At 35.5% G+C, this 22,558-nt stretch overlaps 2 protein-coding genes across 3 annotated transcripts; one reads left to right on the top strand and one right to left on the bottom strand.

Annotated features, from left to right (window-relative positions):
- The first annotated feature begins 4,495 nt into the window (after positions 1 to 4,495).
- Cth (Cystathionine gamma-lyase) lies at positions 4,496 to 14,229 on the top strand. Of its 2 annotated transcripts, none has more exons than XM_077439785.1 (8): positions 4,496 to 4,773; positions 11,628 to 11,782; positions 12,007 to 12,203; positions 12,282 to 12,372; positions 12,445 to 12,712; positions 12,780 to 12,932; positions 13,643 to 13,817; positions 13,887 to 14,229. In XM_077439785.1, the coding sequence occupies exons 2-8, from the start codon at positions 11,630 to 11,632 to the stop codon at positions 14,053 to 14,055; spliced, it is 1,206 nt and encodes a 401-aa protein (XP_077295911.1). In that variant the 5' UTR covers positions 4,496 to 4,773; positions 11,628 to 11,629; the 3' UTR covers positions 14,056 to 14,229. The 2 variants fall into 2 exon arrangements, with proteins under 2 accessions (XP_077295911.1, XP_077295919.1); XM_077439793.1 differs by lacking the exon at positions 4,496 to 4,773 and adding an exon at positions 5,458 to 5,718 and having other exon boundaries at positions 13,887 to 14,222.
- Positions 14,067 to 15,312, bottom strand: Gem2 (Gemin 2). Its single transcript, XM_077439807.1, has 4 exons — positions 14,913 to 15,312; positions 14,521 to 14,839; positions 14,344 to 14,443; positions 14,067 to 14,265 (listed from the first exon to the last, which is right to left on the bottom strand). Exons 1-4 carry the CDS (start codon positions 15,111 to 15,113, stop codon positions 14,157 to 14,159), a joined length of 729 nt encoding a protein of 242 aa, XP_077295933.1. The 5' UTR covers positions 15,114 to 15,312; the 3' UTR covers positions 14,067 to 14,156.
- Positions 15,313 to 22,558: the final 7,246 nt, after the last annotated feature.

Genomic DNA, 22,558 nt, shown 5'->3' with positions numbered 1-22,558 from the left:
CACTGTATAAGGAGCTTGTGGATGATGGACAATTTTTTTTTAAATATTTCCGTAAAAAATTTAAATTTTTTTTAAATATTTGCGCCAAAACCATGTCGAAAGATTGAACAGCTGTCAACTGTCACTATCGATAATTGGTCCAAAACAGCAAAGCGGCAGACTCATGGCACGTAATTCGCGTGTATATTTCCACGATGGCCAAAAAAACGGATACGATACGTTGACGGATGTTGCTGTAAGGTATGAACAGGAAATGTCGGGTACTGCTGTAAGCCTGCCGTGGCGTAAACGTGACGGTTGGTGTGAATATACCCATACAAAATGTACCAAAGAATACTTTTCGTACGGCCAGATACCTGCTGAAGTCGGTACGTGCTGACTAGGTATGAACAGACCTTTAAAATGCATTATGTTGTCATGTTGTGTACTTGAACTATAATTCAGGCAAATAACGGGATAGCAGGTATAGCTTCAGTCAGCATAGAGTTAGGTGTTTTATGTTCTATTATCTTTGCGATTGCCAGATATATTTCTTTAAGAATGTTGCGTATTGGTTGGTCATTGAAAGAACAATGTCCTAAATGTGGGATTGGGGGTGAAAACACTATATTTTCATGAATGAAGTTGAAAACGTTCAGCCTCATTCTTTTCGATTTTTCGATTTTCGATCTTTTCTTTTCGATCTTTCGACTTTCAATGCAGTGACCCAGTCCCCAGAGATAAATGATTGAATTCGTAGTTTTTCTTTTGATACTTGACACTTTCGATGGGCGCGGTCTACACTTAACGCTTTAATCAAAATTAAGTGATGAATCGCCTATTAAAACGTTCTTATTGGATACAAATAGGCTTCCATTTATTAAAAAATATGCTTTCGTCATGACAATGGGTAGATAAACCATTATGTAGTCGTTCGATATTTTGATTAGAATAATGCAATTGACTAATTGACGGTAAATGAATATACATTTAACTATTATGAATGTAAATATTTGATAATGAACGTGAAAACCACCGAGGACATAAAATATACTTCTTAAATTCACGGGGCTCTTATTTTCTAATTAAAATTCAAGTGGTTAAAGACTCAGTAAGAATGGCCGACAACTATAGCCAGTGGTGTCACTAGGGGGGTGCGGGAGTTGTAGAGCGCACCGGGTATTACCATCCAGGTGATGACACTGAATGAGAAAAATACATGTAACTGTTAGTTCATGGTGGTTTCAATTTAAATGAAGAAATATGTAACACATATAATAATACTACAAATTTCAAATGAATTTGTTTGCAAGAAGTACAGAGGTACGCGAGATTTCTTACTTGCTGTTTGCAAATTTCACGTTTATGTGCTACCATTACTTTTGGTGTGTTGTTACATATATCCAAAGATCGTGGGCCAGGATTCTTAGGGGCACAAAAATGGTTCACTATTGCCAATATTTTTTTTGCTCTCTTGCTTTGTAGAACATTGTAGTATTTTGTGCATTAAAGAATCCTGGCCGCCGATATCTCGATGTAATATCGAATTATATAATATATGTATATCGGATTTTTACCGTAAACAAACGAATCGATATTTTTCAAATAAATTAAACAATTGAACCTTTAAACGTGTCACACAATTGAGAAAAAAATTATCATCGCTGTAGCGGATTCTAATTTTGGAATAAAAATGAATAAAACTCAGCAAACATTGAAGCAACATGCCATGAAGACAGCCCAGCAATCAGAAAAACCGAAAAAAAAGACCCGCAAGGTGGTTAGACATTGTGGATTTTGCTATAGAAACATAATGAAATACATGTTTCATCATTTGGGCATGTGCGATGAGTGCATGAAGCAAAAACAGAACAAATGTTATGGACCTGTTCAACCCATTTGTCCAGCAATGAACATACACTCTTGCCATCCTTGCAAAAGCACCGAATCCTCCTCAGAACTCCTTTCAACCACTACCAAGAGTGACACATCTTGCAGCAATCGACCCTCGAATCAATGCATCCGTCAAGAAAACGTTTTCATGGTTAAAACAGAGAAAAATTCTCAAGGAGAACTGCGTCATCAATTCCATTGTAAGGACTGCTACAACCAAGTGGACTGGGAAGATTCCATCATTTTGATGACGTCACTGAACACCATATTGCCATTCGATAATGATATTGAAAAATAATGACTTGAATTTTGATTCAAATACATATTGTAAAATTCTTAATAAATGCAATTGTACCTTCCGTTCAGTTACAGATTTACATACAAAAGCTCCGCTCTATACTTACATATTGATTAGTTTCGTTGCAGTAAAATATAGTAAACAAGGAATCTAGGGCGGACACCACGCGACTTTTTCACGAAATTTTATTATAAAAAGCAAGATAAAGTGAAGAATCTCATTCTATGTATATGTACTATACTGTTGAATATGTACATGTATGTGGTAATAAACCGCATAAATTTGATACGATATGTATGCATGTATTTGTGATCTCAGACGTGAAACTGATTACAAGAAACTAGGTCAATCCTTTTATTATTTATCTTAACTACATAGCTACGATATAAAAAGGCCAACTCTAAATTTTAATACTAGATTAAAAATGTTTGTACAAAACCGTCGAATATGTAATAAAAACTAAAAATATTACTAAACATTTACATTTTGTAAACGTAATAGAAAGAAAATATACATTTTATTTGTAAATGTTAATTTATACGTACATATATTTTTTATCAGACAAAAATTTTATTGATTTTTTGTGAATTTTTTTAGTAAATATAAATTTATACAACTATTTGTATTATTATTTTATACAGAGTTATTGTGATAAAAAAAAATTAAAAAATGGTATGAATGTGTATGATGATACAAGGAAATAATAAAATCTTGTGTGAATCATATATTTTGCAATCTTTTTTATAGTAGATATATACATATGTATGTATGAAAGTGTTGATGAAATGATCGATTCGAGAGTTCTACTTCGACAAGATTCATTGAAATTCAATTTTTTGCGGAATGCAGTCCACCAGTTTGGAACCCCCAATTATGTCAGTGAATATCAAACACTCGCAATAAACTGTAAACATCGTTCATTTTACACACATAATATCACGCCAAATTCAACAGTTAAATCAGAAATTTGATGATTTTTAGCATTATTACATTACGTCAATGGATTTCCTTTTAACATAACAATAAATATGGACTAAATAAATATTGATAATATGTGAAAACATTTTAATATGAAAATTATTTAAAAAATACCAATAATGACAAACATTTTTTTTCCTTTTTTTATCAGGAAATACATACATATATGTATGTATGTATAATCTTTAAGTGCCTATTAATCTACACATAATAATACAAGCGATAAATTCTATAAACACGAAGTGCGATAATAATCAAGTGCAAAATAAAATTCTGGGTGTGTTCAACTTGCGATTTTTACCGACATCAACGTCACGCCACGTGCCAAAATTTAAGTGCGAAATTGCCATTTCTCAAAACTCAATTTTACCACGTAATTAAGATGTCCATTAACAGTAAGTACACATATATTTTAAGCACGTATGCGAAAAACAAACTTTAACCAGTGATTTCAATGTAAAACAAAATTTTAGAAATGATTTATATTTTAGTATACTTATAATTATACATAAGTTATAAATGCGTATTTATAAACATCATAAAATTGAAAACTAGAAAACCGATAGATGAATTGAGAATATTTCAATACACATACACATGTGTGTAGGTTAAGGGTATAATATAATATATACATTTCGATTGTGTCAGATATTCCGTATTCGTGATTTTCGTGGCAACGATTGTTGGGTGCGAGATTGCAATGTGCAATATAGTCCGTTTATCATTTCGTTTAAACAGAATACTCAATTATAATAAATAACCAGCATATAATATAGAATATTTTTACTCCATTTTAAAAACTTAAAGGTAATAAATTATTTAGACAAATTGAAATATTCACCAATTCAATGGAATTAATAGACAAAAATAATTTCCAGATTGGAAGGAGTTTAATTATTGAGATCAGTTAACAGTTACTTAATTAGCACTCTGATGGAAGAATTAAATATAATGTGTATTCTCAAAAAAAATAAAATAATCTAAATTGAATTCACTTAAATTTAATTTATTTTTCACTTTTGTGTATATTAGTTAGATATACTTTTATTTTTATTAATTTTGAGTGAATGTGAGAGCTATTATTTCAAATATAAATATCTTATAATATTCCTCCAAAGATGTACCGTTACCCCAAAAAGGTTAAGAACCATTTACAAGTGTGGAAATGTATTCTTAAATGACTGGAAACTTACTAGCACTTAAATCACAGTTGGTTATTATTAATCCTAATACTTCTTCACAATGATTAATGACTACACTCATGTCCTGCACGAAATATACTGCCGTTTCATTATGTTTTCGAATACCCGCCTCTCCCATGGATACGCCCTTGACAAATTATCGATTGATGCGACACTCTCACGGCATCAGTGACCCCCTCTCGTGACCCGTTTGATCTCATCAAATTCAGACACTTGGAGCGAATTTCGATTAGATAAGCGAACGGTTGTCGAACCCTGGCGTGAGGAGGCTCAGCCCGTACAAAACTTGAAGAAACGCTGAACGTGTCGCGGCCGAACATTGGCAATGGGGCAACTTCCCGATCAGTCCTATTTCGAGTTTCGTAAGAGGCGCACGAAGTCACCAGTCTATTATATCGCAATCCAATCCCTGAAAGATAAAAGGTATATTTCCGATCTATAGTCGCGCGTTTGGTAGAAAAACCGATGAGAATTTTCCACGCGGGAAAACTGGTTGGAAAAACTCCGCACGCCACTCGCCGCGACGTGTGCATAGAAAATTTCGTCACTCGTGTGTATTTATAAATTCAAAAATATAGTCCACAATATTTACAGAAATGTGACGTATAAATGTTCAATATACTATATCACAGATATTACCACGTGTCTTGTGGCGTCAATTACGCTAGGTGACTATATTGTCTGTATATATACATACATATGTACATTGTATGTATGTACGAGTACATGGGTACCGTTATTGTTTGAAGTATCGACTTGCCTAGTTAGTAATTTGAAAGCTTTGCGTGAATGAGTAGGTAGATTTGAATACTGTGTAAATTATTCTGTAAAGCAGCAATTTTCAAAATTACTTTTATCAATGACACACCCGGACCTAGGATTTAATTTGGGGCATGAAGGAATAGAAATATCCGTACTGAGAAAAAATTGTGTTAGTAATTTTTTTTTAAATAAAAAAATTCTGGATTTATTGCAAGCCTCTTAAATTGCTTCGTTAGCTGTTTTTAAGAAATCATAAGGGGGAATGGGACCTCCCCCCCACTAGATGTGCCACTAACAATAATATTATCACTTAATACTATTAAACTGTGGCGGCTCGTCTTTAAGGGCAACCGGGGCACTGCCCCACACACAGCACTCCTAATAAAAAAAAAAACAATTTTTGCATGTTGTTAATTTGTCGTCAAGAGACACCAAGTGTTTATTTATCCCGCACACCACCACTGTGAGCAGAACCGGTTCGTAATTCAGTTCAGGGCAGTCGCTTATCTGCCGTGGTCCCGTGGTCGCCGGCTTCAGTTTACCTGCTATTCTGGCACTGTGTAGACAGTCGAAGCAGATAAAAAATATCCGTATTACCGTATACAGGTCAGTTTAAATTGGCTGTGTTAAGGTCTCTTTGGGGCAGAAACGTCAGCCCCGGTCGTCTATATGCTCTATGCCAGAGCCACGCAACCTATTGATATTCGCGGCACACATTATTTACGACTCGTAGAGTTTGTCAGCTACGTACATACATATGTATGTACTTAATCGGCAGTCGTTAGCTAGTCCATACATACATAGGTGACAAAACGTCAACTAACATCGGTTTTCTCCCTCACACGCGTTAGATCGAAGTGCTGCGTCGGCGAAAACTGCCGACGCACTCACCTTGCGATGCTCTGCTCTATGAGATTCGAAAAATACACGATACCGTCAACGTTTTTCGACATTTCCACTATATTTTAGAAGGTATGCTAAACTTGTCAATTACAATATGACAATCTTATCATTAAATATTTTTTATTAATTACATTTTTGCTTTTTCGGTACACATAATGAACGAAGTCGATAATTTGTTAATAAAAGTCATTTTCTTTGCATTCAATGTCACTTAAAATATAAACATTTCATTTTTTGGAAAAAAAATGTAGGAGGAAGGGGGGGGTTAGCGTTCTCGTGCCTCACCTGTTTTTAAAATCACGAGCCACACCTGCTATTAAATCATTAAATACATACTCATATCAGTCCGAATCAGAAAGGGGGGGGGGGGGGACAGTTGTTGTGAGCTACACAATTTTAAAGAAATGATCGATATGAGATTCCTGAACATGTTATCTAATGTAGCGATTGCGTTTCGATTTTTTTTAACATTGGCTGTAAGGAGAAATATAATAATACAGTACTGAAAAGAATTACAAATTTTGTACGATCAACAAATTAATCAAGAGCGACTAAATGGACTGGCGACGCTAAACATAAATTTCCAGATAGCACGTAATTTAGATTTATCTGAAATGATATATTTTAAAAAGTGTTTTTTATTCCCAAGGTTTTGGATTTTTAAAAGGGGGAAAGTGTCTCGGTTGTGCCCTGAAAAAATATGAATTTTTTCTGGCAGGCCCTGATAATGACGCACACATGCCGGCTATGAAAATATTCTCGATACACGTTTGAGTGATAATGTAGGGAAACACGTTCTACTTTCAGTGTCATTTTTTATTACTTAATATTACTATGAAGATATAAGCATAAAACAACAAAAAGTCAAAATAAAATAATGTATCGTTTTAAAAAAAATTACTGCTTGTTTGCATATTCTAACGTAAAGATAAACATTTCAGTAACTGATACTAAATTTCAGTTTAATAGGATTAACGGTGTTTGAACTATTTCCAAAATACACTCACACATTTTTTTTAAAAGCATGAAAACATAATCCGAAATCAATATTGGATACAAATATCGAGATCGAATTGTCTCATAATCACAAAACTTCATCTAATGTTACTGTGTATATAGACTAATTGATATCTGTAATTAATTAATGTGTGTCTTAATTTTAAACCTAAGAGCCCGGCCACACCGGTTGACTTGCGGGCAACTTTGGGGGTTAATTTGTCGCGCGTTCAGATCAAATAAGTTAATCTTAAATCAAAAAAGTTAACTTTACATAATAAACACTACATTTTTTATTATGGTTATTGATTTTATTGATATACAGAGACTCAATATCATATTTGTTTATAATCAAACTGCTAGATCTATAGAAGTCTGTTCTTTAGTACATACATATAATATGATATTGCATATAACAAAAGCGTTTAAAACATTGGATTTCATTGCATGAAAATGCAGAAATTGTACAAGTATTTGTAATGTTTACATTTCCTATTTTTGCAAAGCTCGGCAAGATGAAACGATCACGTACCGACTCAATTAGTCAATTGAGCTAACTTAGACATTTTTTAAGCACAATTTTATTCGTTCAATAGACGACAATTGTTGGTCATTCTTATTGTCAGCCTATTGAGCAATGACTTGCTAAAATTGAGCTACAAGGAAGTGATAAATTGCAAACACGCAACAGAAGTCCTAGAATCGAGACGACTTAAGAAGTTTGATAAGTTCAGTGTAAAAGAAATCGCAAACGATGCAGACTAAATATAGAAAGTATTTCAAAGCGACAGACACTTTGGTGCAACGCAATATTCCTCGGAATACGTTTATTTATAGTGCTTGTCCCATTGTCTATTAATTTTTGCAGACATTCATTTAAATAACAGAAGAAATATTTTTTTGGCTGGTTCAAAAATTCCGAAAGATGATGATATTTCCATAAATTTGATAAAAATATTGTCATGTTAATAATTTGAATAGAGCGTTGCATTCATACATGAATATTGTATTATTTTATAGGGTAAAAATGTTCGCGCTGATTTTTTTTTTCATTTTAAAGCAAAACACAATAGGAAAATTTCTATTGTTCAATTTTGTTAAATAATGATATAATTTTTTTGAACTTTAGCTTAACCTGTATACATATTTGAATTCCCCGACTACTCGGTACATTTAAACATTTCTAATCAATATATGCTAACTGCTAAGTGATATGACAACACTCAAACAGAAATAATTAGCCATTTATTGGTTGATAATTGAGTGATAATTTGTCACTATTGGAAATTGTTTATTATTAAATCTGGTAAAACAACTAACCACTTTCAGTAAACTTCATAACAAAAAACACAAATATAAACATATAAATAACTTAGATTCGTTTATTTAGCTTCTAAAAGGTTCACATGCTAATCAATAAAGGGAAAGTTAAGTAGTTTCAGAAACGACAATCCAATTAGCTTTAATGATTTAGTCAGTCAAATTTTTTTGTGAAACAAACTGAAATAGACAAATTTTGATTTAAAAAATCGATATTCGTTTCTATATATGTAGGTATGTACATATTAGTATTACAATACTGTATATTCTTGATAATCTGGGTTAATAAATGGAAAAGAGAAGCACGGATAATCGAAAAACATCAATAATTTAAATTTCCATTTTAAAACACGATAACATACTTCCAATGTGGACATTTAACAGGATTATCCGTTTCAAGGTTCGTTCATACCGACGCAGCACAGACCGGCAAATACACGTGACCAGCAGTACGAAACATTCTCTTTGGTACATTCTATATGTATATACCTAAGAATACTTTTGGTACTGCTATTAATTTTTATTATCTAATAAGAAAGTCTATGATTTTTGTGAAGCTTTTCATTAATAATTTCCTTGCAGATAAAAAAAAAATATACTATTATATTCGAATCCTTATTAGTCGAAATATCCAAAATGTAAAGAATGTAGAAATCATTGTTGTGTTTGTGACCATTGCATATTGATAATTTCTTCTTCACTTGTATATCGAAACCCCAGATCATGTTCTAACCACTTCTTGATGTTTTCTTTATTGACATTTTTTTAAATCTTGTGAACTTGCCGTTAATTATTCACCTGACTCAGGTTCGTCAGAATCCAATATACCCCTTTCTACATCTGGAAATATTTTCTTCCACGGTGAAATTATTTACGGGTTTAAGTTTGAGTTACTTCATATTGTACATACATATGTATGTACATATACCACTCAGCATTCTCATTTTCGTTAGAAAGTGAGAATTCTGTTAATATTTATCTATATATGTATATAAAATTGAATGTCTGTTTGTCTCTCTGTCTGTCCGTCTCGTATAGGCTCCTAAGCCACTCAACCGATTGCGATGGAACTTTCAGGATTTGTTATATGTATGTCTGGGAATGTATGCAAATGGGAACGTGAACGAGAACGATAACGGGAACAGGAGAGCAACGGGAATTGCATGCGTTATTGTGGCATTGCAACGCATGATGGTTCAGCTAGTATTTTATAAAAAAATTTGCGATAAAATAATAAGCACAATACAAATAAATGCAGATAGCGTTCTTGAAGTATGTAAATTTAAATAAAGTTTTACGACATTTTACACCTGGCAAGAGTAAATATTTACATACATGTGCAGACCATTATCAGTATGAATATAAATATTTTTATGCAGTATGTAAAATTTTATCATACCGTGACGATGACTGATATGACGATTTAACGATCAACTGTATTTGATCAGATATTATTTATTTGTACGTTATTACATCTTGATACACATACATACATAACTTAAGCCTGGTCCGTTGTAACGTACATATGACAAATTTTAAACTTTGTATTTGTATATGAAAATTTTCATAAAATGTGCATCATAAAAATAACATTCATATATAAAAAAAAAATAGTCAGTAGATTTTTCATAACATATTAAAAAAACAACACATTATTTATATTGTATAATTACACAATTAAATTGAATTACATACATATGTATGTATGTATTTACATTATTTACACTCTAAGGGCCGGGCCGCACCGCTCGACTCGCGAACAACTTGGTTGGCGCGACGTGTCGTTCTAAAATTGCAAAATGACCGATCCCATACACATTGTATGGGGTCATCGGACCACACCCTGCAACATGTCGGTCTCTCGGGTAATAAAGCCTGACGACGGTTGATATCAGTTGAAGCCGTTGGGTCTGGTCGCATGGATTTTATGATCTGAACGATCGACATGCCAGACCCATCAAAAAAACTCCATACATAAAAAAACACGTCAACAACCGCACGAGCAATCTACGACATGCCTCTATTGTATGAATGATCAATCTATGAGATAATTTCTCAATTAATTGCTCAATATGAGGTAATTGAACTAAAATTTGATTCAGATATCATTTATTGCACGTAATAAGTTTGTTAAATCTATCGAGTACAATAAACATTAATTTGAAATAACAACAACATAACAATGGAATTTGCCGGAGATTGAGGAAGAAGAGACGAAATACAATTAGTTAAATTAAAAAAAATATGTGGTCTACAAATTATGTGGATAATGTAAATAACAGTGTCCTTGTGTATTTAACAATAGACAGCGGTTTCTTTCGGACATGTGCAACACTTGCATAGAGCTGCTGCAATAAATCTTCTGAACAATGATTTCTAAACAGGTCCTGTACTGTATCGTCTTTACTCATTGTATCATATTGAAATCTCTAATATATATTATTTTAAATGGACAGGATGTGCCTGTGTCGTGTAAAATTAATATTTGAAATAATAGAGATGTTAAAAACCCTAATAAATTACAATAGATAATACTGAACGGTAAGTAAGACTTTTTCGACCTGCTTACGACGACAATAAAGCATGAGTATGTATATTATTTTAAATGGACAGGGTGTGTGGCTGTGTCGTGTAAAATTAACAATTGAAATAATAGACATGTTGAAAATCCTAATAAATTACAATAGATGCGTTAAATGCGTATTGTATGTATTACGGTATTGTACGTCTGTATTGTATTATAGTCTCTATAGTGAAAAAACTAGTAGCACGTGCGGCCGTCCCCGAGTTGAAAGGAAGACCGCACTCGCAGACTTTCCAGCAACAAAACTCGTCAACAAAGTTGTTTGCGGTGTGGCCCGGCCCTAAGCCGGGGGTTCGGACCGTGAGGGGGCCCAGCACTGAAATAGATTATTTTTAATTTGTTACGAAATTGAGAAGTGTCTTTCGTCTTCGTAGTTATGTTCAAGTAGTAATTTGTCGGCGATACCTTAGCTATTATTTTTACACTATGACTTCTACATATTTGAAACTTGTGAAAATATATGTTATCACTTATCAGGTGATCCTCAATCTTATTACTCCTTAATGTGTATTGAAAAATATTGATGAAATGATTATCGATTTCAATTTTGAAATTTTTGGGAGAGGGGAGGGGCTCAAGCATGCTAGCCCAGGGCCCCGGCTTGGGATGTGCGGGCCATGATGTACATATAATCTTGTTAAAATACAATATTAAAACTATTACGATATTGAATTTTAAGTAATTTTAAACTATAATGTTAAAAATTTTTCAGAAATGGCTGAAAATGGATTTCTTAAACAGGCTCCAGGATTTGCAACCCGAGCCATTCATGTAGGACAAGAGCCCGAGCGTTGGAATTCGTACTGCGTGGTCCCACCTTTAGTAACCTCTACAACATTTAAACAAGAGGCTCCAGCAAAACACAGAGTAAAAAAATAATACATTATCATAATTAATTACATTCAAACAAAATCATTTGAAATAAATAAATGATATTTGTTACATTATCTACAATATGTGATAGTGAGTTGACGCACATAACTATATGTTTACATACAATATGACGAAATTTATTATAAACAAAAAATAATAACACTATGGCATAAATTAACATCAGATAAAAGCTACAATACTAATCAGTAATTTTATAGGGGTTTGAATACGGAAGATCTGGAAATCCAACAAGAAACGTTTTGGAAGAATGTTTAGCCAGCTTGGAGGAAGCGAAATATAGCCTATGCTTTTCTTCGGGTCTTGGAGCTACGACTTGTATTTCGTCATTGCTCAGTCGAGGAGATCACATAATATGCGGTGATGATGTCTACGGGGGCACCAATCGGTTATTCAGGTATAATACACACTTGTACAATTAAAAATAACGAAATCAATTAAAACGATTTAAATGATTATTCCTTATAATATTCAGGAATGTGGTGGCACGCATGGGTGTTGAATTATCGTTCATAGACTTGCAAGATGCAACGAACTTAACACAAGTTATAAAACCCAACACTAAAGTATGCATATTTTCAATTGCGAATATATCATATAAAAAAATAGTAACGTTAGTAAATGATGTGCAATTTTAGATGGTATGGATAGAGACGCCAACAAATCCACTATTGAAAATCTTTGACATTGCCGCAATTTCGAAAATACTCAAGGAGTATCCCGATACTATTTTTGTCGTTGATAATACTTTCTTGACGCCATATTTTCAACGGCCGCTCGAGTTGGGTGCCGATATAGTCATGTATTCGCTGACGAAATACATGAACGGCCATTCTGATGTTATAATGGGGGCAGCTATGACCAGCCGGGATGATCTTCATGAAAGATTAAGATTTTTACAGAATGGTGTGTTGATTTTTTTGTATCTACGAATGACAAAATTATTTATTAATGTTATAAAACACATCTTTAGCTATGGGCATTGTACCAGCGCCATTTGATTGCTATCAAGTCAATAGAAGTTTGAAAACTTTAGCGATTAGGATGCAACAGCACCAGAAGTCATCTTTGCTCATAGCAAAATGGTTGGAAAGTCAGTCAATGGTGGATAAAGTGATTCATCCAGGTAAACATTATACAACTAAAATAAATATTATTTTTAAAAGCTCTTAGAATGTACCAAAGAATACTTTTCGTACTGTTTACGTGCAGTTGTCGGTCTATGTCAATATGAATAGACCTTTAGTCCTTATAACGTTCTAAAGTGTTCTTTGATCGCAATTTAAATAGTAAATAGCAAAAAGAGAAGAACTATAAGAAGAGATACCACTTCTGACCAATTTAAAATTTTGAAAAAAATTTACAACTTGACGATAAAAATTTTAGTAACTGAAATGTACCAAGTTTCAGTTTGATAGGATTAATGGTATTAAAATTATTCCCAAAATACACAGATACATATACTAACACATACACACACAATTTTTTTATTGATTCTAAATTAAAATCAGTAAAAATTTCAAGGTTGAATTTTTACACAAAAATCACAATACATTCATAGATAATAAAAAAAAAAAACAAAACTTTTCCAACGTGTTCGACTTTGTATGAGGAGCCATATTAATCGGAACCCAAAAAGCCATAAAAACAACAGTTGTAATATGAGGTTTTGTGTACATAATGCTTATTCCTACTTTACTACTTACCTTATTGGGCTCTATCTTTTAAATATTTCAGCTAGATCATGAGCAAAACCCCAAATAATAATTTGAAAATAAATATACTAAATGAAAAATAAAATATAATCAAATTTTAAATGTATTCTCGTGTTTATAGGTTTATCGTCACATCCACAACATGATTTAGCTAAGAAACAATGCTACGGACATTCTGGAATGTTAGCATTCTTTATTAAGGGTGGAGCCGCACAATCATCAGAGTTTTTAAAGTCCTTGAAGGTTTTCACTTTGGCTGAGAGTCTCGGAGGATATGAAAGTTTGGCCGAATTACCGTAAGTTCACAAACAGTCCAGTTATGTAATTATTTAAGAATAAGTGTAATATCTGTGATGAAATTTTAGATCTGTAATGACACACGCGTCCGTACCAGAAAAACAAAGAATGGAACTTGGAATCACTGATTCACTCGTTAGATTATCAGTCGGCTTGGAAGATGTACAAGATTTAATTGAAGACTTACTCCAAGCTTTGGACGCTGCCTCTAAAGTTTCCGAGACAAAGAAGAATTAAAATATTTTTATATAGACTTTGGAAGTATTATAATTTCAATTTATTTTTCTTTTATATGAATTTAATAGACATGAATTATTTTTGACAACAACAACAGTCTTTTAATCTGCTAAATCACCTTGTCTAAAGTATCGTGCAGTCAGGCATATAAATAAATTTAGCGGTGCAACTTTTTTTGAAACATTTACGTCATCCATTGATAATTTTCCTCTGAAAAAATAGCATGGTTTTAAATTTCAACAATATGTCTGTATTTTTAACATTAAAAAATAGGAAATTTTTTACTACCTGATACGGCTACACTTTCTAGCTAATTCTCTTAACGAGCTGCAAGCGTCGGGCGTAAGTGGTAATTTAATGACACCCAAAACTGCAAATATCCACCTCCCTAATAAAAAAGTACAAATTTATCAAAATATAACATAAATATTATACGTTTTAAAAATCATAGAGCAGAAAACTCACCACACATAGAATCGATTCCCGATCCATCTGGTATTTCATTTAAACTTTCAATTAAGAAATCTAATATAAATTCTAAGATAAATTGCTTCATTGTGAAAATTAAACTGGCGTCAGGCATATTTTTTTCAAGAAAATTTTTCCATAGTTCGCTAGAATTTTTAGCATCGATCGGTGGGCATTTGACAGTGTGTACCCAGAATTCCTGTTTGTCGTACATTTTCGAAACCCGAGTTCTGATATCGGAGAAATCAGTCACTTGACAATTCTGCCACTCCAACGTTGGAACTAGGGATTCGGGGGCTGACATCATTTTTGGTGGCTGCAAAATAAGCAATTTAAGCCACCGACATAGATATTCAAAAATGTAAAATTTCGAAACTGTAAATGAATACCTCAGTGGCAAATATGTTTTGGTTGTTTACAGAATTCGTCAAAGGAGCGGTAACGACATCTTGACAAGTTCGCCGTTCCAATACTACATTGGCTAAGAATTGTAATCCATCTCTCGGTGATGTTATGACACCTTGTTCAATAAGTGCTTGATCGACTTCGAAGGCGGGACTTAGTAGCGTATCTTCTTCAAAGTAGTCCATTATGAATTTTTGGAATCAGATTAACTCAATTACAAATTACGCACTACATATAATCTATGTAAGAATTTTATCATACAAAAAAGTTTCTAATTCTGTATTGTTACAGTAAAATGACAACTTAGCCGGCTTTATTTACCCCCGACAACTGACAGTTGTAGCGCTATTTATAATTTGGTCCAAGCAAGACATTTTATCTATTGAGAAATAAATCGCATCAAATCTGACCATGATAAGAAATTTTTGCAATCTTTCTAAAAGGACCTGTAAACAAGCAATATTTTTAAGCAATGTTGCCAGCAATATTTCTCGATATCTTAAATCAATATTTTTAGCATAACATGCACAAATGTGGCTCAATTATTTCCACCAATTAGTTGCCATTTTGTTGTTATTCAGATTTTGCGTTTACATGGGCCATGTGCTCGGGCATTATAGATGACACTGAAGATTTTGTGGCTGCTGCATATGTCATATTATAAAATGACAAAAATAATTAAAGAATGTGGATAAGACCTTACCCACATTCCCACAATTTATTGACTCCTCTTAAGCAAGAAATACAATAAGATAGTTATCTTTTTTTTAATTTTACGAGACCGTCCAAGTCTATGTACGTCCAACTATCTTCTTTTTTGTCTTTATTTCTATAATTAATGACTTCTACATTCCACGACTCCGGATATAAGTATATATCATTAATGAATTATGAAAACGAGTGTTTTTACTTTATTTTTCATTGGACCAATTATAGAAATGGGTATTATGAAAAAATAATATGTTAGTATTCTCCGTCTTGTGTAGTGTCGTAAAATTCTGAGACCCGCATATTCGACAAAGCGAGAAAGAAAAATACGCATATTGTCGCGTATTTTCCTATGGAAAGCAACATTGACTATATAGCAGCAATATTATAAAACTAGTGTTGTACCCGATGAAATATCATCGTATGGGTTATGGAATATTAAGTTATTAAATAAATAAAAAAATTAAAAGAAATTTATCGGTCCTGTATGTCGAACACAGCCGTGGCGACTTGGCGCATGCTCCCGCGCAGCGAGACGGTGACTGCTCCCGGCTAGGGTTGCCAGATGATAATTTGATAAAGGAGGGCAGATGGGTCTAAAAAGAAGAATTTTCTGTAAAAAAGGAGGACATTCAGAAATTAAACGAATTTTTTATATTATTTTACTTTATTTTAATCATATTTAGCTGAGCTGCCAATTTTGGAAAGAAGTTCTTGGTTTTTTAACAAATAATTATAAAAATCTTCACATGTCATGTTTTTGAAGTTGTATTGAGTAAGAATTAAAGAATTAACTGACTGCATACTTAGTCTATTCCTCTCTTTGCTCCACTGAGTATAAATCAGTGAAAAAACTCTTTCCACATTTGCGTTATGTGCGCTTATACAAAAATAAAACTCGCAGATCTTGAACAGTTCTCAGAAACATTCAACACTTTTGAAGTAGATTGTCCACTGCTCGTGCAACTTCAAATCATAATATGCTTCATCTTCATCTGATTTTGATTTAAGTAATAAAATCAAGTTACAAAATTGATCGTGTAGCTTAACATCGGCAATCTCTACACCCTTTTTCGCTTCCCGCCAGTCTCGCCCGATGTTTAGCAAAAAGGAGGACTTACAGTAGGTAAGGGAGGACGGGAGGACAAAACATGGAAAAGGAGGACATGTCCTCCTTTTGGATACCATCTGGCAACCCTACTCCCGGCGCTCCCGCTTCTGCACCACGGCTAAGTTCAATCCGCACTCGGTTCAATTTTTTCAAATACCTTTTAAATATATTTATATTTAATTGTTTAATATGAAAAAAATGGTAAAAGCTACCTACCTACCTATATATAAATAATATAAAACACCGATAGAAAAATTAATTAATTAAATAAATTTTCAATAGATATTATTTCTAAATTATTTTCGTCTATTTGCCTAGCGGAAATATTCGTATCAAACAGTATATATAGAACTTTTTATCTTTTGTTATTATTCGTATTACATACATTGTACGTCATTTTGTTGGAAGTGGTGTAGCTTACGTGCACGTGTATGTCGAATTGCAACGAGTATTATAGTACGGCGAGCGTTATCTCAGACAGATACACGGACAAAGAATAGCGAAATTATATATACATACATGATGATGATGATGATACAATGGTTGTTGGCAATGCGGCTATATTATCAGGCTACATGACCAATACAATACAATACTCGTTGACAATACATTGTCGTGAAAATGTTTCTCATTTACAAGCCCCCTAATGAAATTATACAAAAATCTGATATGTGAAATTTCATATCAATAAATATTAACTTTATATTTAAATATTCAATACAAACATTGTTCCGAACAGAATAATAAAATAATAGTCCTGTATTTATTTATATTTAATTATTTTATTAAGAAGAAAAAAAATAATTATTAAAATATTGGACTTTTAAAGATTTTTTCATTTATGAGTCATCGTTAATTATTATCAAGTCGTTTTAAAGGTCATTAAAATTGACCTATGAAACCATCAACATTGTACCAATCTCCCCCTCATCTTAAATTAATATAGTTTATTTACTGATTTATAGTTTCGGACCATTGTGGCTTTATAGCAATATCAAAATTCGTCACGATGGCGCCAAAATATACAAGCAAGAAAAAAATACAGATGTAGAATAAAAATATATAAAGTAAAAAGCAAAAGCGCAAAAAAATATGATAAAAACTTTGAATTTGACCAACCCACGACTTTATCTATGTATTTGAGAAATATAAGAAGTATACAGAACAAAATTCGATCATAAACCACATTTCATAATACACATTCACACATACCGGCTATGAGAGCATTTTCGTCAGAAATTGAGCACAAATGTAGGGAAACTTACACAACACAAAAGTTCTACTTCGGTTGTCGGATTTTGTTCAAATTTTTTTATTACTTTAAATCACTATAAATACCATACAAATAAAATATCAAGAAGATAGAAATAATTTAAAAGGTCAAAATAAAATAATGAAATATTGTTTTAAGAAAAATTACTACTTCCGGTTTACAAATTCTAATCAAAACCTTATAAATTCTAAGCTAGCACATAAATAATACAATTATAATTTTTCAGCTTGATAGGTTCAGTGGTGTGGAAAAAATCGTGTGGTCACAACATTTTAGACTTTTCTAAGAGGAAAAAATCCCATTTCCGGTTTGGTATGATACAAGGATTATAATTTAATTTTCTCGTGAAAAGCACACATATTTAAAGGGTCGCAAAAAATAGTGCAAGACAAATCGAACAAAAGTAAACTGCCACTTCCGGTTGACACCCGTCACCAAATTTTTATATATAACTTGGTATTAAGCTTAAACCTCTACATATGAAATTTTAGTTCAATACACCAAAAGGTTTCTGAGACTAACACAAAAAACCTATATTCTCTAGAGTAAAAGTACTAATAAATAATGATAATAAAAAATCTACTATAAAGTACTATATTTAAGATAAAAATATTAGTGAATAAAATTTATAATTTCTAATTACATGTAAAAAAAAATTCAGTCTGATTCCGTAAGCGGTTAGGGAGATAATTGAATCCAAAAACTTAAAATAAGAGGACACCTACATATACATATGTACGTATAAAGGGAGGTACCATTTCGGTCAACTTAAAAAATTTGAAAAACATTTACGTCATATCGATAAGCATTTTAGTAATGTAGTAAGTAAATAATAAAATGTATATAACATAATAAACTGCTTCAGAATCAAACACTAATTGAAATATTCCTTCTCGCCAATATAAAAATACGTAATTTTAATAATTTCATTTAGCGAGGTTTTGAACCATTTTTTTTATATATTTATTTTTATCTAAATTTATTTAAATTATTTATATTTTGACGATATTCGAGATAAAAATTGATTTCATTCACCGCGGGCGCCGGGAATCGAACCTCGGACCCTCCGATCCAAACGAAATGTTCTCACGAGCCCGCGCCGCACGCCATATCCTCGCCCAGAATACGTGTTGTAAATACACATCATATGTATATGCACGTAATTTGTTATACTATATATAAAAACGGACTGTCGCTAAATATATATATTTGTATATTTGTATATTTGTATATTTGTATGTGACGGACGATCAACCATCAACCAGTATGGGGAACAATTTTTTTTTTTTTTCATATTTTTCAGTTTTTTTCAGTTTTTTCATTTTTTTCATTTTTTTCATTTTTTCAGTTTTTTCATTTTTTTCATTTTTTCAGTTTTTTCATTTTTTTAGTTTTTTCAATTTTTTCATTTTTTATAAAATAAAAAAAAAAATCAAAAAAAAAAAATCAAAAAAAAAAATTTAAAAAAATCAAAAAAAAAAATCTAATTTTTTTTTTGCCTTCTAGGGCTTCGCCCTCGGCACCCCCCTGAGCCTTTGCCTTCTAGGGCTTCGCCCCTCCACGCCCCATGAGCAATTGCCGTTTAGGGCTTCGCCCCCATGATCAGTTGCCTTTTAGGGCTTCGCCCCTCCGCGTCCCCATGATTCAAAGCCGTCTAGGGCTTCGCCCCCCTTAGTTAATGCCTTTTAGGGCTTCGCCCCCCGCGCCCCCAAGATTAATTGCCGTTTAGGGCTTCGCCCCCCTTAGTTAATGCCTTTTAGGGCTTCGCCCCCCGCGCCCCCAAGATAAATTGCCGTTTAGGGCTTCGCCCCCCTTAGCTAATGCCTTTTAGGGCTTCGCCCCTCCGCACCCTCATGATTAAATGCCGTCTAGGGCTTCGCCCCCATGATCAGTTGCCGATAAGGGCTTCGCCCCTCCACGTCCCCATGGGTAAATGCCGTCTAGGGCTTCGCCCCCATGATCAGTTGCCTTTTAGGGCTTCGCCCCTCCATGTCCCCATGGTTAATTGCCGTCTAGGGCTTCGCCCCCATTATCAGTTGCCTTTTAGGGCTTCGCCCCTCCGCGCCCCCATTATTAAATGCCGTTTAGGGCTTCGCCCCCCTTAGTTAATGCCTTTTAGGGCTTCGCCTCTCCGCGCCCCCTTTATTAAATGCCGTTTAGGGCTTCGCCCCCCTTAACTAATGCCTTTTGGGGCTTCGCCCCTCCGCACCCTCATGATTAAATGCCGCCTAGGGCTTCGCCCCCCTTAGTTAATGCCTATTAGGGCTTCGCCCCTTCGCGCCCCCATGATTAAATGCCGTCAAGGGCTTCGCCCCCATGATCAGTTGCCGTTTAGGGCTTCGCCTCATAAGGCTGCGCCCCATGGGGCTTCGCCCCATGAGGCTGCGCCCCCTTCGGGGCCCCATGCGGCTAATGCTTCGGGGCCCCATGCGCCCCCTTTGGGGCCCAATGAGGCTGCACCCCCTTCGGGGCCCCATGCGCCCCCTTTGGGGCCCAATGAGGCTGCACCCCCTTCGGGGCCCCATGAGGCTGCGCCCCCTTTGGGGCCCCATGGGGCTGCGCCCCCTTTGGGGCCCCATGGGGCTGCGCCCCATGAAGCTGCGCCCCCTTCGGGGCCGCATGCGGCTAAGCTCCATAAGGCGGCGCCCCATAAGACAGCGCCCCATTAGGCTACGCCCCATGAGGCTGCGCCCCCTTTGGGGCCCCATGGGGCTGCGCCCCATGAGGCTGCGCCCCCTTGCGCCCCCTTCGGGGCCCCATGTGGCTAAGCTCCATAAGGCGGCGCCCCATAAGGCTGCGCCCCTAAGGCTGTGCCCCATAAGACAACGCCCCATAAGGCTGCGCCCCATAAGACAGCGCCCCATAAGGCTGCGCTCCATAAGGCGGCGCCCCATAAGGCAGCGCCCCATAAGGCGGCGCCCCCTTCGGGGCCCCATGGGGCTACGCCCCATGAGGCTGCGCCCCCTTTGGGGCCCCATGGGGCTGCGCCCCCTTTGGGGCCTCATGGGGTTACGCCCCATGAGGCTGCGCCCCCTTTGGGGCCCCATGGGGCTGCGCCCCATGAGGCTGCGCCCCCTTCGGGGCCCCATGCGGCTTAGCTCCATAAGGCGGCGCCCCATAGGACTGCGCCCCTAAGGCTGCGCCCCATAAGGCTGCGCCCCATAAGACTGCGCCCCATAAGGTTGCGCCCCATAAGGCTGCGGCCGATAAGGCTGTGCCCCATAAAGCTGCGCCCCATGAGGCTGCGCCCCCCTGCGCCCCCTACGGGGCCCCACGGGGCTGCGCCCCTTGTGGTGCCCCTGGCGGGGCCCCATGAAGCTACTCGCCTTGCGCCCCCGCGGGGGTGAATCCATTGAAACGAAAAAAAAAATCGGCGCCCATGGATCGAAAAAAAAAAAAATCGAATCACGTGTTCGATGACGTCACCGATCTACGGACGATGACGACGACCAAGGATATTTACATACAAAGTCTCTTTCCAAATTATAGATTAGAAGATAAAGAATTGAAAACTATCTATGAGAGTCTGCGAAAATAACGGTTCCGGTTCCGGATTTTTTTTTTAGTTTTATACGAGTATATAATAATTTTATACCCATGCGATGATATTTCATCGGGCTATTCACTAGTATAAAATAATAGATAACATTTTGCTATAATATATATAAAAACGGACTGTCGCTAAATATATTTGTATATTTGTATATTTGTATATTTGTATATTTGTATATTTGTATATATGTGACGGACGATCAACCGTCAACCAGTATGGGGAACAAAATTTTTTTTTTTTTTCATTTTTTTCATATTTTTCATATTTTTCAGTTTTTTCATATTTTTCAGATTTTTTTAGTTTTTTAATTTTTTTCATTTTTTCAGTTTTTTCATTTTTTTCATTTTTTTCATTTTTTCAGTTTTTTCACTTTTTTCATTTTTTCAGTTTTTTCATATTTTTCATATTTTTCATATTTTTCAGTTTTTTCATATTTTTCAGTTTTTTTCAGGTTTTTTCAGTTTTTTTAATTTTTTTCATAATTTTCATTTTTTTCATAATTTTCATTTTTTTCATAATTTTAATTTTTTTCATTTTTTCAGTTTTTTAATTTTTTTAATTTTTTCAGTTTTTTCATTTTTTTAATTTTTTCAGTTTTTTCATTTTTTTCATTGCCGGGGGCGCTGGCGGCGCCGAAGGCGTCAGCGGCGCTGGGGGCGAAGCCCCCGGGGTGCCGAAGGCATCGGGGCGCTGGGGGCGCCGGAGGCGTCGGCGGCGCTGGGGGCGAAGCCCCCGGGATGCCGAAGGCATCGGGGACGCTGGGGACGAAGCCCCCGGGGTGCCGAAGGCATCGGGGGGGCTGGGGGCGACGGGATGCCGAAGGCATCGGGGGGGCTGGGGGCGCCGGAGGCGTCGGCTCGGGGTGAAGCCCCCGGGGTGCCGAAGGCATCGGGGACGCTGGGGGCGAAGCCCCCGGGGTGCCGAAGGCATCGGGGGGGCTGGGGGCGCCGGAGGCGTCGGCGGCGCTGGGGGCGAAGCCCCCGGG

The sequence above is a fragment of the Arctopsyche grandis genome, chromosome 1 (assembly GCF_051622035.1).
Source record: "Arctopsyche grandis isolate Sample6627 chromosome 1, ASM5162203v2, whole genome shotgun sequence".
Classification (NCBI taxonomy): Eukaryota; Metazoa; Arthropoda; class Insecta; order Trichoptera; family Hydropsychidae; genus Arctopsyche; species Arctopsyche grandis.
The sequence above is the reverse complement of the archived record's forward strand: the minus strand, read 5'-3'. Positions and strand labels throughout refer to the sequence as shown.

What these genes read in the sequence shown, in the direction of transcription:
- Gem2 (XM_077439807.1), bottom strand. Translation starts at nt 15,113, where the DNA reads ATGGACTACTTTGAAGAAGATACGCTACTAAGTCCCGCCTTCGAAGTC. An exon ending in AAAACATATTTGCCACTGAG is followed by an intron (nt 14,840 to 14,912) that starts GTATTCATTTAC and finishes CTTATTTTGCAG; the next exon opens with CCACCAAAAATGATGTCAGC. An exon ending in AGAAAGTGTAGCCGTATCAG is followed by an intron (nt 14,266 to 14,343) that starts GTAGTAAAAAAT and finishes CTATTTTTTCAG; the next exon opens with AGGAAAATTATCAATGGATG.
- Cth (XM_077439785.1), top strand. Translation starts at nt 11,630, where the DNA reads ATGGCTGAAAATGGATTTCTTAAACAGGCTCCAGGATTTGCAACCCGA. An exon ending in AGGCTCCAGCAAAACACAGA is followed by an intron (nt 11,783 to 12,006) that starts GTAAAAAAATAA and finishes GTAATTTTATAG; the next exon opens with GGGTTTGAATACGGAAGATC. An exon ending in GGCACCAATCGGTTATTCAG is followed by an intron (nt 12,204 to 12,281) that starts GTATAATACACA and finishes TATAATATTCAG; the next exon opens with GAATGTGGTGGCACGCATGG.